Here is a 15,323-nt window from a genome sequence, read left to right as displayed (position 1 = left end):
GTACAGGCACTGAATACTCACCATCAATTCTTTAGTGATATTTTTGTTCCGGTCCCAGGAAGATGAAAAGCAAGTGACAGTTACTTTCCCTTTCACTGGCTTTCCATAAGTGTACCTGAAATTGATAAATTTGTTATTTTGGGACATTCCCTTTCTAAAACAAATATCATATAACAACAGATCCATTTGCCGTAAATATAATTACTGTACATGTTAATTTTGGAAAATAATGTTAAAAACATCCTATTTCTGGCTCTGGCTGAACTGCAAACAACCTTTATTCAGTGCAGTGCAGTACTCTTAAAATAAAGCATCACTCCTTTTTATTACAAATAACAATAACTAGAAAAGTCCATAGAGTACAGATAGAGGACACAAGCAACATGCAGATTATTAAACTACTAGGTAATGTGCCTGTATTTTTAAAGATTCTGAGCAAAGATCTGGCTGCTCCTCCTCCTACCCCATTCACCAGTAAGTCTGCTTATCCACTGCTTTTCTCCTACCTGCTTTAGTGCAAACTTAGGGACCATCCAGACAACCGTCATTTGCACTGCTGAAGGACTATTCCCTAATAATCTATTAGTAAAACTATAATGATCATTCTATACCACATTTAATATGTGTTATATCACCATTCAAGATAGTTTCTTGAAAGCTTATACCCTGAAAATCTTGTTGGTCTCTTAAGGTGCCACTGGACTCAAATCAATCACCAGTTAATTCTGCAAATCTCCATCACACACACAAAAATGAACGGCTACTTAAGAGTAAGTCCCATTTCTTGCAATAGGTATAAATTATTTCCTTCAGTACTGAAACTGATCCTTTAGGTGCTTACTCTTAGGACTGGCCATACAGCAAAAACTAGGTCACAGCTTTCCGCTGTGGCAGGCTCAGTTCTCTGGCATGGCCTACTAGAGAGGGCATGGAGGACACCTTCCTTGGCTATATTTAGAGAAAGATGTGTGTTCATCCCATTCTACCTATTCTGCCAGTCCTCCTTTTACCCTAATGGTGTGGTTGAGAGAGACAACTAGTCAGGAGCTCCCAGAATCCTTGGAAAGAAGGGAGGGAGAGTGGGCAGAAAAGAGGAGTTCGGGTGGCACTTGAACAGACAGGGTCCAGAAATCCTTTAGGCAGGCTAAGAATTGGACTGTTAGCTACCTTGAGTCCAAGGAAACAAGGTGTGATAAATATAAATAAAATTACACCTAGCTTTGATCCTGCCCCTAGCCAGTCATTTCCACAGGTAGGATTTTATCTGAGATCCTAGCATTTGTTCTTGATTGCTGCACTGGAAGTGCTGTTTAACTTTAGCATGCCTTGGTTCTGAAAACAAACAAAAATTGAGCTTCTGCTTCCCCTCCCCTTTTCTGGACAGCCACTGGGCTTTGGGGGAAGGGACCATGTTGCAGAACATTTTTAAAGATGCAACCAGGATATGGCAGAGCACTACCAACACTGCCTGCCCAATCCCTCACTCTGCCAAGTGCATCAGTACTTTGCCATTCCATGCCAAGGCTGGTGCTGCAGCTCCATCTGAAGGCCAAAATAATCACAACAAGCCAGTACAGATAAAAGGACCATTTCTTGAAACAAACTAGATTGCAACTGATAGTTCACAATGTCATCTGAACTATCCAGAATAAATGAATACATGAATAATGGCTTAAGCATAAAAAAGGTCTAGTCCGGATAGGCCCTTACAGTGCAATCCTAAACAGAGTTACACCCTTCTAAATCTACTGATGTCAACGGGCTCAGAAGGAGCAGCTCTGCTCAGGATGGCTCTGTTATAGCTGTTGGCCACATCAGATGGAAGGAAGGTACATCTCCTACACCCCTGACTCTTTTTTATGTTTTTTCAATTGTGACAATATTGCTATAATCAATATAGAAAGAAAAAAAACTAGATCTGTGTAAAAAGTACATACAGATCTACATTTCTTGAAATTTCATGCACAAACTAGATGTTATGTACAGCACAACTGCTTCAAGGATGTGAAGCCAGACATTACTGTGAGTTCTCCTTGGGAACTCAGTCCCGAAACACTGCAGGGGCCTCATTCAGATTGAGACCATTGTGAAGATAGAACACAGGCTTTAGACCCCCTCCTTGTGCTTTCCCAACCTGAAATGGCTCCAGGGGGCATCACATGTCCCATTAGTGGCCTGCACCTGCACTGAATACTTGCACATGCAGCCCCCCTCCACGGGGCTGCCCTGTCATTGTAACATTATACTGTAATCATTCCAAAAGATTTATTCCATCGATCACATTCAAACTAGCTACTTTGTATTACTATCTTAGTTTGAAGCAACTGACATCAGTTATAGCACTTGATACTCTTGTTGGTTTGTTTGATCAAATAAAAATAATAAAACTCTGGCTGCCAATGGTAAGAAATTATTGTAATCAACTATTGGTAAGAGGAGAAATAAGAGCCTAACAGTGCAATCCTAAACAGACTTACACCCTTCTAAATCCACTGACATCAATGGGCTTAGAAGAGAGTAACTCAAGAAGTACACTGTAAGTAATATAAATTTATTTCAATAACCAACTGATTTTCTTTAATCTTAATTTAAAATCCTTTTAAGTGTTTTCATGTTTAGTTTATTCATTCTTTTACCAGATGAGCTATACCATCCATGCCAATTTTGCAATTCTGCCATGCAGACTAGCAAAGAATTAGGGCAGAGTTTCCAATGGTTCGATGGGACTGGAAACACTGAATCAATCACTCAACAGGGGCTTGGAGAGAACCTCTGCCTGGAGATGCCCTCATGAAGAAATGTTTAGTTTCATGTTAAGTTTCAAGTGTACTAAGAACCAGGGCTTTTTTTCAGCTGGAACGCGGTGGAACGGAGTTCCAGATCCTCTTGAAAATGGTCACATGACTGGTGGCCCCGCCCCCTGATCTCCAGACAGAGGGGAGATCTGTCACTGAGCGGCGGCAATCTAAACTCCCCTCTGTCTGGAGTTCAGGGGGATCAGCCACCAGCCATGTGACCATTTTCTCAGAGGGCAACCCACTGAGTTCCATTACCTCTTTTCCCAGAAAAAAAGCCCTGCTAAGAACTAAGTAAACATGTTCTACCCTAACCAAAAGGAAACCCTCCTCATAAAAGGCAACATTTACTTTTTACTTACTTTGCTGTGACAGCACCACTGAAACGCTCAGCTTTTGAAGAGTAAAACAGAGGTGTTGCTAGAATGACTTCAAATTTTGGTAACACTAAAAAAATCAAAAGTTATAGTTGTTTTATAAAAGAAATGGGGTTATAATCAATGACTGTGAAATTATAGACAGCTTTTACTGCTTTGTTTACATACTGTTGCGCTCATGGTTTAGAACAGTCTTTTTATAAAGGGAGAAGTGTTTATAATGTCTATAAAATTTTACATAGCTCTAATTGCTTTGTTCACAGAATATACCATACTGCCAGTTTCTCAATTTCTGTAATCCAATTTTGTTTCACTGTTGAACATATTATACTATCTTACTGTATGCAGAACACTGCTCTAAATCTGCACTGATGATCATATGTGTACTGCTCTGATTTTTTTTAATTGGTGTAATCCACCTTGAGCTTCAGTGGAAAAGGCAGACTATAAAGGAATTAAACAGCTAAAATTACATGCTTTATACAAATAATATAGTGATAACTGGAGTCTTAACATTTCAGTAATAAGGGTTTTTCAGTACAACAACAACTTATATACCGCCCTTCAGAACAACTTAACGCCACTCAGAGTGATTTACAAAGTATGTTATTATTATCCCCAAAATAACCACCGTGTGAGGTGGGTGGGGTTGAGAGAGCTGTGACTGACCCAAGGTTACCCAGCTGGCTTCAAGCAGAGGAGTGGGGAATCAAACCCGGTTCTCCAGATTAGAGTCCTGCCACTCAACAACTTCATCAAACTGGCTCAAATAATGCATTTATATGACTGCTAAGGTTACCAACAGGCCTGGAGAAAAATGCCCTCTCCCTTTAATAGAGGCTTAATGTGTGCAAAGGGGAAGTCAAAGCTTTTCATGAAATGAAGTAACATTACCTGGTAAATAAACATTAAACATGTTTATTAAACATCTATCAAAGGGGCAGGACATTTTTTCCTCACACAGTTGGCAACCCTAAGTTTGCCTACAATGCAAATGCAATGTTCTACACCTCTTTAACTATCATGTCACCTCCCTCCCACCAAAATCCTCAGAATTACAGTTTGGTACAGATATTGAAAATTCTGCTAAGAGATTACAACCTTTCCCCCGACACCCATGATGATAAATTCTGTCAAACTCAAATGTTTGCTCAGATTTGTGTTATTCTGGTTGGTCCAAATTTTTAAAATGTACTTCGTAGCATTCAGAATTACAATTCCCAGCATTCTCTGGGAAATGCAGTGTTCTCTGAGATGTGTTCTATTAAACAAACCTTCAGATTTTTGTATAACTAAAAAGTGAAGTATTTAGAAGGGTATAATTCTTTTTAGGATTGCATTGGAATCCCTCTAAACAAGGGATAGGCAATTCAAGCTACAAACCACAGGGACCACTCAGAAAAACCTTCCTCTCTTTTTATCATCTGAAATTATTGGCTGATGGGTGTCATAGCCAGGGAGATTCTTGGCAAGATGGACACTGCCTCTCTCTCTTCTAAGCTAAAATCAGGACTTCAGGGATCCTTCATCCCCCAGACAAAATTCCACGTATCAAAAACTATCCTCAAATTCTTGGCCTAAGAACAAACTACATAATCATTGTATTCACTTCAAGAACCGAGGGGAGAAAGCAAATATATATTATGGATAAGTCACCAGGAGCTCAAAGAAGCACTACTGAGTTATATTTGGCACTGACGCCCCTTTCCCCTGGCTACCAGACATCCTGCCATATTATTTCCAGTTTCAAAGACTGTGCCAAAGACTGCTTGCAAAGGAGCACAATGACAAAAGTACACCATGTCTTCTTCAGTAGTTCTGCCCCAACAATATGCAATTGCTGCTCACATGGTTGAAAGGGAAGCACTTTGACCTGGGGGCTTGTGGGAAAAGCTACTCCTGATTAACAACAGTTTCAAAGAACTCTGGTCTCCATGGAAGCCTTAGGTACCCATGCTTTTGTACTGCAACCATTTTTATTTCAAAGGTTATCTCAGTAACTACTGGCTACTTAATTCCCAATTTTCTGTTGGGGCTGTTCTTTAGGAGGTTAAATCCTTTGTATCAGAAGCAGGGAGGCTCAGAAACAGCTACTATACAACCACAATTTGGACTCATATAGCAATTGTGCATTAAAAGTATATTCTAGCTGCCCCAACACACACATGTATCAGTATATTCCCAGGCACTCTTTTCCATATTTCAAATATAGAAAATATGAGGCACTCGGATCTTATGATATTCCTATATTGAATTCTTATTTATTAAGACATCTCTTGTAAAATATAGTTGATCGTTATATTTTTTTCAAAGAACCCCTGCACTCTTGCACTCGACAAAAGTATAATTGTTATCAGACAGGCAATACTTACCATACTCCATCACAGTAAATGTTTGATAATGAGTTTGATCCTATGGGGAAATAAACAAGAAAAATCTATAAAACATAAGTTCGATTTGCAGATTTATGGGAGTGGACCATGATGAAAATTCTAACAACTACTTTTTAAAAGTTAGGCATACATCAAGCTGCATCTCTCCAAACACAACGATTTGGGATTTCATAATCACTAACATCAAGATCACTATTCTTCAGATAGCTATGGAACCGACTATGCCCCCAAATCCTTTTTGAAACTTAAAGCGTAATTTATTGTGGCATAAGCCTCTGTGAGCCAGAGCCCACCTTCCCAGGTACATGAAACGGTTTTCAAAACAGGGGTGTAAATGTATATCTATGTACCTGTCTACATAAACACACACACAATGAGAAAAAAGTTTACAAAGTGAAAGCCTAATTATTCTCTGTTCCCATATGTCTATACACCTATCAAATTAGGAAACCAATTTGTTCATGTATTTTGCATTCATAAATTTAGCATGCAGCATATAAAGTAGCAAATATTACAACTGGTACTACAGAACAATTATTGATAAGCTCAAGAAACTCAGTCAAATATCTAAATACCCTGTGGATAAACACAGATCTCATGCAGACATTAATTTTACTTCTTAAGGCATTTCATAAATACAATACATTGCATAAGAAGTGTTTTTTAAGGTCATTAACCGTGAACCATCAATACAACTGATAAGTCTGCAAATATCTGGTTGCTAAGCTTTTATCTCCAGGGCAGTTTTCATCCTATGATTACTATAGTCTAAACGGTAACACTAGTCAGTGCAGCAGTAGAAGGCCTTGCAGACTGGGAATAAGACACTGAAACAATGTCTTCCTTATTGTTGGATTCAATGTCCTTGGAGTAATATTCCAAAATAATCTTTATGCATAAAAAAATGTTTAGTACAAGTGGGAGACATATCCTGCAAGGGCTTGGGGGGGGGCAATATCATCCCCACATTTCTTTTTTTTCCCCTGAAAGCCCCCATAGCCTCTATCCTTTTCTTGCTTCCTTGACTCCTTTTCTTCTCACCCACCAGCCAACTGACCTTTATCTGCCCCCAATCTTCAGCTTTTCCTCCTTCCTTCCGACAGCCTCTATACAGGAACACTATAGCCCACTTACATATGGCTCAGGTGTCTCCTTGCCAAGCGTCCATGATGCTCAAGGGAGGTGTGCCACTTTCTGTCCCCCCAGCCACAGGATCTATGAGTCGAGGATAATGACACCACTCAAGGGCTTTTTGTCCCAGTTTCATGAAGACACTAGGGCTCCAGGCCTGGTCTGAGGGTTAACAGTTCACCATCCAAATGATGCCTCAGGGTTCTCTCTTAAATATACTTAATGGTACTACGTACCATTCAAGCAATCTGACGTGCACTTCTACTGCCAGAAGGGGAGACCAGCTCACTGCTTGATCAACTCCTGCCCCCAACTCTCTCTGCTGGCTTACAAGAGGCCATGCTGCAGATCCCCCTGAAACTTCGCAGCCTCCAGTCAGCATGACAATGCTGGCAGGCACTCCATGTGGGTATACATGGAGGGCACACTGCTCCTAACGTGCAATATCAGTTAGAACTTTCAACTGATGGATTAGTTATGGACCAGGAGCAGGCAACCAGTGGCATGCAGGCCAAAGAGCAACACACATCATTTTTCTTAACATGCAAGACCAGTTCTACGCCCAACCAACAAAGGGAAACCCCTAAGGCACTGATGGAGCTGCTGGGTCAAGGTGACAGGCATAACTTATGCCAGGCACCGCCTTCCAAACCCATACAGCAACCATCCAGGTCTGAGGTAAACTCACATCTATCTTCACAGACAGAAGTGGCATTTTTGGTATCCCTGGATATAAACAGAGTTCCTCTCTAGCAAAGAGGAACAAACTTAGAAGGCAATTCAAATCATTTTATTTTTTATTTCACTGAGAGATGTACTGCATTTTAGTGCATGATTTACATTATTAATACGCACGTTTACTTCAACCTGTATGGACCAGTCACCCAGCACAGGATATCTAGATATTTTAAACTCCTTCGAAATCTTGCCCAGTTTTCCATTTTCTGCCAGCCACTGTTGAATCAAATTGCGTCGAGGATCCTAAAAGAAATGCATACCGTTTGTCAAGCTGTGGACTTAACATTACAAATGTGAGGAACATCCAAACTGGAGAATTACAATAAGATAGTTTACTGCATTCTAAGAGTGTTTTATCATATTTCATATAAAATGCAGTAAATGTGCATTCGCAATAGCTTCAGAAATATGGGATTTGTTTCAGCAGAAGTCATCTGCATGGAAATTTCATCAGCTCTACTGCCACTGCTGCAGGAGGACAAAGTGTATCCCTTTCCTTGTTCATGCTCAAATAATTTTCTCACATAGACTAATGTTGCTTTTTAACTAAACTTTTTTGATTCTTTCTGTCATAGTTATCTGTCTATCTATCCATTTTTAACCCACCCTTCCTCCAAGAAGCTACAAATGGTATATATGTTCCCCTAATCACCATTTTGTCCTCATAACAACCTTGTAAGGCAGGTTAAGCTGAGAGAAAGAGTGAATGGTCCAAAGTCATCCAGTGAGCTTCATGGTACAGGTGGAGATTTGAACCCAGGCCTCCCATGACCTAGTCTGTCACGCTACACTATGCTGGCTTAGCAGCCAATTACAGATTACATGACAAAATGTGTAACAGAGACCCAATACTGTTTTGTTAAAGAAAAAGGAAATTAAAAGGGAATGTTTTCTGAACAAAGAATTATCAGGCAGGACTACTTAATCTCTGCCCACTATTTTCTCATTTAAACTTGTCCCCTTCCAAAGCTGGAAAGATACTGGGGTTTCTACTTTTTACCAACTAATTTCAAGTCTGTACTTACCCGAATGTACAAATTTACCAAAGCACTGAGTGGTTTGAGGTCTGGATGTAAAGTAACAATCCGTATTTTCACATCTTGCCCTGGTTTGTACATAGACTTATCTGTCTGGATAAACACTGAGAAGCTTTTATGTTCGAATGAAAGGTCTGAATGGTTAGAAAACAACAGTACACCCTCTGTGTACCCTTTGACTAGCAAATTATAATCACCAGCAGGACTGCCCAGTGGGAGCTGGAAGAAAAAGAAGAACCACAGTTCACTATGTTGAAATTTTTAAAAGCTTCTGAACACATGGGCAAAATTGAAACAATAATCAAAAATCACAACAATAACAGGTTAAACCAGAAACAAATAAAACTACAGTAATATCAAAACTTCCCTCACAATTTTGTCATTAGATAACCAACAGTGCTTCACAAATATATTGTACAAGTGGGGGAACAGCAAGGACTTGGGGGGATCATCTCATTTTCCCCTCCCCAATCATGTCCTCTTTCCCTTTCCTGCCCTCCGTATCTCTCCCCCTTTTCCTGCTTCCTTATCTTCTTCTGACCCACCTTTGCCTTCCCTGTCTTTACCCTTCCCCCTCCCCCCAAATCCTCTCCCCTAAAGCCCAGTTGTATAGTGCTGGCTGAGCCTGGTCCAGTTGCGTGATGGGGAACCTGCAAGGACCTGCAGGGGGTACTTCACTTTTCCCTGTATCCTCTTCCCCACACTATTTCTTTCCCTCTTCCTGGTAACCTCCTGGTAACCTTGCTCCCACGTCCTACGCTGAAACTCTAACCACTCCACTGGGGCTTTTGGGGGGGGAGGGGACTGTTGGTATTAAGTTACATGGTAATTGCTTCTGGGCCTGACCCCTATGGGTCTTCCCTCAAAGGTCAAAACAGCCCCAGAAAGGCCCTCCTCCCACCTTTTACAGTTAGAAACCATGCCTGGAATACTGGGCTGAACTGTTATAGTTACCTAGCAACAGCCACTGAAGGCATCTAGTTAAAGCTACAGGCACTCCCTTTATTATTTTGGGGATTTTTAACCTCTAATATATATTTTTTAGCTTTCAGGTTTATTTTGCCTCTCAGTTAACCTTCTAAGGCTGCATCCACCCAGAAGTTCTGCTGTGCTTTAACTGCCAAACCACAGCAGTGTTTTTCACAGGGTCTACATGATGTCGTCCTTCAATCAGCCACTTTCTGGGTTTTTCCTTTGCTTAGCTCTTTCCCCAAATCTTTCATGAAAAATCACAACCAGAGCAGGTTACCATGCCACTGGGATGAGAAGGTGCACACATTCAAACCTCCCTCCCGTATCTGTGCAATTTTATGCTATTATCCCTCTGAACCTGCTATAGAGATAAAACAATGTGCAATACAGGAATAACACACAAATCTTTACATCAACCTTCCCCTCTTTTAAACTTGCATTTACCATTTTTATTATTGTGTTTAAATGAGGCTGCAAGCTTGTGCTTCATTAATCAAATGTAAAGCCTATGCAAATCGATGGCAGAATTGTACTACATGAGATTGTAAGAACACACATGAAAACTCTAGAAGTAGAGTTTGATGCTAATATAGCTCATCTTTTTTTCTAGAAGCCTTAATTACTGGTGCAAATTAAGTATGACTAACACCATTTACATGAATCATGCTTCATTTCATATTCTAGGAAAATATCACTTGGCTAAATCCTGCAATGCAGCAGTTTGATTCTAAGGGCTGAATTAGATGTTATCTCGTCATATGATTGTTCCTAACCCAATACAAGACAATGCTTATGGAGAGGATAAGTTGGCAGGAAAAGGGGTGTGAACCTCCACTATTTTCTACGCCCGCTAAATTCTCTCCAAGAACACCACACCAACAACAACACCCAAATTCTTCCCCAGCAACACCCCAGATAGTTTGTCTGACATTACTTTGGCTTTGGAAAGAAAAAAAGCAAATGGGGATACTTGTAGAGTGGAATTAGCAAGCAGGGAAAGACTGTGCATCTCTTATCCATACAAGTGTCCCTTGGGAAATCTGTTTGTGTTGTAACTAGGGGTGTGCGCTTCGGATTTCCGATTCGGGTAAAATACCCGAATCAGACCCAATTCACAAAGATTCGGGACTTCTGAATCGGACCCAGCATGCTGGGCCCAATTCGGAAACCCTGAATCAAAGCTTCCCAAAGTGATTCGTATCGCTTCAGGAAGCTTCGGGTCAATGGGTTTAAATGCTGCTTTCCATGCCACTGCGAAGCAGCAGGGAAAGAGAAATTTAAACCCTGGGATCAGCTGTTTGGCAGGGAAATCCCCGCCAAGCAGCTGATCCAAGCTGGCTGGGGTTTAAATGCCCCTTTCTGTGCCGCTGCAAAGCTTCCCCCCTCACTTCGGAATGTTCCGAATCTTTATGGAGCATACCAAAGTGATTTAAATACCCAAATCTGAAGCGGCTTGCCGCTTAGGGTTTCAGGTGCTGACAAAACATTTTCCCGCTTTGGGTTTTGGGTGTTTACGAAGCTTTTTCCAGCTTCGGGTAAACTCGAAGCGGGAACCCCAATTTTTTTTCTGGTGCACTCCCTAGTTGTAACATCTATCTCAATCCATCTGATTGTCAAAGGAATTTATCCAGTTTTATTCCAAGAATCTGTGTTCAGGATAACACACAATCCTGAGACACTGTGCTACCACAGCAAATAACAGAGTCCATTCCAAGAACCACTGGTCAAGCACAGCAATTCATAAGATCCTAGGCCCATATGACTCAACCCCATTACCAGCACTAGTAGGCCTGTCCCTACCAGGCGGCAGGGTTGAGCCCTTCCCTCTGGACACAGAGCAGCTTGGGGGGGGGGGGGTAACAAACTGCGAGGAACCTTAACAAGCCCTTTCACACATCTATTAACAAAAAAGGAAGAAAGAGGCCAGTGTAGGTTCCAGTTTCTTAAAACAAAGAGTGGCCCTTTGTTAGAATTCTCTGTGACTTGTAACAGAAAAAAGTGAGTTCAAATTCTTCCACTTGAAGATGCCATACAACTACATTACCAGATGGCAGGCAATCTAACAGGAGTTTCCTCAGTTTGCAACCTGCTCTATGCCTTCTGGAGAGAGGCAGAGAAAAAAAAACTTATAGAAATGATTCTCCTACTCCATATGGAGTGACTCAGAAAAGAGAAGACTACACTTGTTCCCTCCCTTCCAAGGAACTCTGTCTGACGTGAGGAGAGGGCAACAACCCAAATCTTTCGCTTTGCACAGGACTTCTAGGAAGAAAAGAAGCATTTGTATTTCAGTTTATGTGACTCGCCTGTCTGGAGGAGTGCCATTTCACAGGTAACAAAAATAACTTGTACTAGTCACAAAAATAAAATGTCATGAAGATTAAAAAAAAAGATACAGCATCAATTCAGGAGACATTTTCTACAGATTTTTATACTTCAGGAAGAGAATACTTACAGCTGGGAGGACAAGTGTCCCAAACGAATCTGTATTTGAAAAGAACAGGAAAAAAATTATCCCTGCTGTCTATATCCCATTGACTTCCTAGCCAAAAAGTACGCTTCTCTAATAGGGCATGCCAGAAACACTCTATGTATGTATTATTTACATAGGAGATTTTTATGCAGCCTCTCCAGAGTCCTGCTCAACACTGCTTGCAATTAAAATAATTATCAATATAAAAAAAAGTCTTTAAAACAAGCCCAGGGTCATAACACAGCATAAAATTATCCATAAAACAAACCTCATCTCAGAAACAGGCCATTAAACTAGAAAAATAAAAACCCCAATTAAAAATCCTGGGTAAAAAGACATTTTTTGGCCTGGAGCTTCAAAGATAGCAAGGTAGGCGCCAGGCATGCTTCAAGGGGGCCACATTTCAAAGGCGAGGTGCCACCACAGAAAATGCCCTGTCTCTAGTTGCCAGCCACCTTACTTCTGAAGGAAAGAACACAGACAGCAGGGCCTGAAAGGCCGATGTTAACAAGTGAGCTGGGCAATAGGGAAGGAGATACTCCTTCATGTGTTCAAGAATCCATATAGAAAAGTTGCACTCATAGCTAATTTTGTTTTAAAGCCACTCAAACTCCAATACTCAGAAAAAAGGAGAGCATGAAAAAACAACATTCTTCTAGCCTAAGCCCACACAACTTCTGATCTACCAGTGATGTAATGTGTGACCTGCCAGTTACTTGACTTCCTTGGTTTTTTTGCAGTCCTAGGGTCGGATTCTATGGATTTGTTCCACTAATGGTAGCATGCTCCTACAGCAAGATACCTTCCTCCAATGCAAGAGCCTCTTCCACTGGCAGCACAGCCTCATGTAACAGAGAAAGGTATCTTTCACCATGGAAAAGGGGGGGTGTCTCACTTTTTTCAACTATCCATACAATATAAATAGAGATGATCAATCAACAGATTTATAACAAAAAAAATCATACACAAACAAATTACAAATAGGCTTTGAGGAGAGATACTTGAGTCGAATAAGTTTTTCTTTCCCTGCTATTTCTTTGCTGGACATAGCATTTGTAGGCATGAACACAAGAGTCATCTAGTCTTATCTCCCGAGGCTTTTTGGGAAGGTTAAGAGAGCAGCGGCACAGAAAACAGGATTTCACTTACCTGTAACTGTTGTTCATTGAGGCCTTCTGTGCAGGCACACATGTGACTATGCATGCATAGGCCTTCCAATCAGAGATATTTGACATTTTACATCCTCTAGGGGGTGACTCTCTCCCCGCTCCAGAGCACATGTGCAGCTGTTTCCAACCGAAACAGCCCACGATCTGGGAGAGGCAGCATCCCCAACCGTCAGTTTCTCCTGAGCCACTGGAATCTCCAAGTAAGTAGTGAAGAGCACACAGCCGGGCAGGAGGGAAGGTATGAGTGCCCGCACAGAAGACCTCAATGAACAATAGTTACAGGTAAGTGCAAGCCTGTTTTCATTGTCGGTCTTCTGTACAGTTCCACATGGGAGATTAACAAGCCACTTACCCAAGGAGGAGAGTCAGGCTCTACAAATCCCTCAATCATAGGGAAAGTGATATTGACAGGGTTGCCCGAATAAAGATGCTGCAGTATTTTATCTTTTGGCTTAGGTTCAGTAGATGATACATCAATGTTCAGCAATTTGGCCATATGGAACATCTGTTCAGAATACAGCCGAAAATCATCAGTGAGTGAAACCGATCCACCATCGCCCACTGCATCATCAGGGGAGGGATTGGATGGTAAACTTGGGATGCTAAACTTGGGATCCATTCAACCTGATAAGGTTCAGGGTTCAACTTGGATAACTGGAAAGCCATAGAAGATTTTGGAATAGAGTGCGGGTGCCAATGTGGTTTAGTTTGTATGAAGCTTTCCAGGCCTGAGCCAACTGATTCTGCCTGGTATGGTTCTCCTAAATTGACACCATAAGCTGGTAGCATCTCCTGATGAAACTAAGATGGGCAACTATGTGAACGGCCAGACTTGATCAGATCCTATCTCTGGGTATGATGCCTTGGAACCAATGCTGTTCTCGGTAATTCCCCTTCTTCCTCAGAAGAGTAGTCAGAGGGTGATTTTGAGCATAGTAAAGGTGTATGAGGAGCCTCAATGATTTCAACTTCATTTGCCTCCACCTCAGTATTAGCCTTCCTGCTAGAAGTCTCTTTCCATTTGGAAGAATGCTGAGATTTGGCCCTTGCTTTCTTTCTCGGAGGCTCCAAGATCTCTGGAGTCAGTCTCTCCATTCCTTCAGATCTTTCTGCGTTCAGATGCAAGTGAGCAGCCAAAGCTACAGATGTAGCTATGACCAGCACAACTGAAGATTCCCTCAACTTCAAGTGCTGTTGGATCCTAGGCATTTGAGTCAGATCTGAGGGGCTCGAAGAATTCAAGGTGGAGTGGTGTTGTTGAATCTGAAACTGAGCCAACAGGCTCCAAGTCACTGAGCCAAATGATGTTGCCGGATCCAAGATACCTATGTTAATTCTTATGGGCTGGGGGCCCTCGACATTGGGGCAGATGATGTAATTGGATCTGACCAATCAGCTAGCTCTGCAAGAGCAGAGGACTTAGCAGCTTTCATGGAAGGGCTAGTTGAGGCTGATAGAACCTGTTCCCCTAGTATGGCTTTGAGTCTAGTGGGTCTTTTTGCCTGAGTCTTGGGGGTGAAGTTTTGGCAGTGTTTGTATGAGCTCACACTGTGTCCGTTCCCCAGCACACGAGGCAAAGAGAATGCCCATCATTTTAGTATTGCACTGAATGCATCTTTTGAATAAGGCTTTTTCAGCCGTTTTTACGGGTATGATAAGCTTTGAACATCTCCAACTCTCTCACTTTTGTTCGCTCTGTTAGGCAATCAGCAGTGCAGGAGGAAGGCCTGGCCTGGTGCAGCGTGGCAAAAAAAAAACAGAGGAGCACACTGCAGCAGAACCACTTAGACCAGGGGCAAAAGAGGAACTGAGGGTCAGGGTCCCAGAGCCTGAGCTGTTTCAGCAGGAAACGGCCACGCGCATGCTCTGGGGGAAGAGGGGCCCCTAGAGAATTTAAAGCTGCAAAACGCCTCCAATTGGCAGTCCTGTGCATGTGCAGTCTGGCACAGAAGACAGACAATGAACATAAGGGAATCTAATTAATCTCTTTGCAACATTATGTGTACTCCACTGAAGTGTTCCCAAGGTCCTTTAAACTTTCCGTCCCTTGTGATTTTGTTCCGTGTGTGTAACACATTAATCCCTATTTTGAGTCCTATTCTCAAAGTATAAGAGACACCACACAGGTTTTATTACCCAACATCTATTGTTATAGAAGAATAAAAATTTCTAAATTACACTGTATTGTCGAAGGCTTTCACGGCCGGAGAACGATGGTTGTTGTGGGTTTTCCGGGCT

The 15,323-nt window shown here is 41.7% G+C and overlaps 1 protein-coding gene across 1 annotated transcript in view; it reads right to left on the bottom strand.

Annotated features, from left to right (window-relative positions):
* Positions 1 to 15,323, bottom strand: part of CD109 (CD109 molecule) — a 124,585-nt gene that overhangs the window by 81,822 nt on the left and 27,440 nt on the right. Inside the window, exons 3-8 of the mRNA XM_054993118.1 lie at positions 11,899 to 11,927; positions 8,460 to 8,690; positions 7,552 to 7,677; positions 5,545 to 5,584; positions 3,158 to 3,242; positions 22 to 115 (exon numbers count right to left, since the gene is read on the bottom strand). Coding sequence (XP_054849093.1) covers positions 22 to 115; positions 3,158 to 3,242; positions 5,545 to 5,584; positions 7,552 to 7,677; positions 8,460 to 8,690; positions 11,899 to 11,927 — 605 coding nt within the window. The remainder of the gene's footprint in view (positions 1 to 21; positions 116 to 3,157; positions 3,243 to 5,544; positions 5,585 to 7,551; positions 7,678 to 8,459; positions 8,691 to 11,898; positions 11,928 to 15,323) is intronic.

The sequence above is a fragment of the Eublepharis macularius genome, chromosome 1, assembly GCF_028583425.1.
Source record: "Eublepharis macularius isolate TG4126 chromosome 1, MPM_Emac_v1.0, whole genome shotgun sequence".
NCBI lineage: Eukaryota > Metazoa > Chordata > Lepidosauria > Squamata > Eublepharidae > Eublepharis > Eublepharis macularius.
Note: the sequence above shows the minus strand (reverse complement) of the source record. Positions and strands in the feature narration are given on the sequence as shown.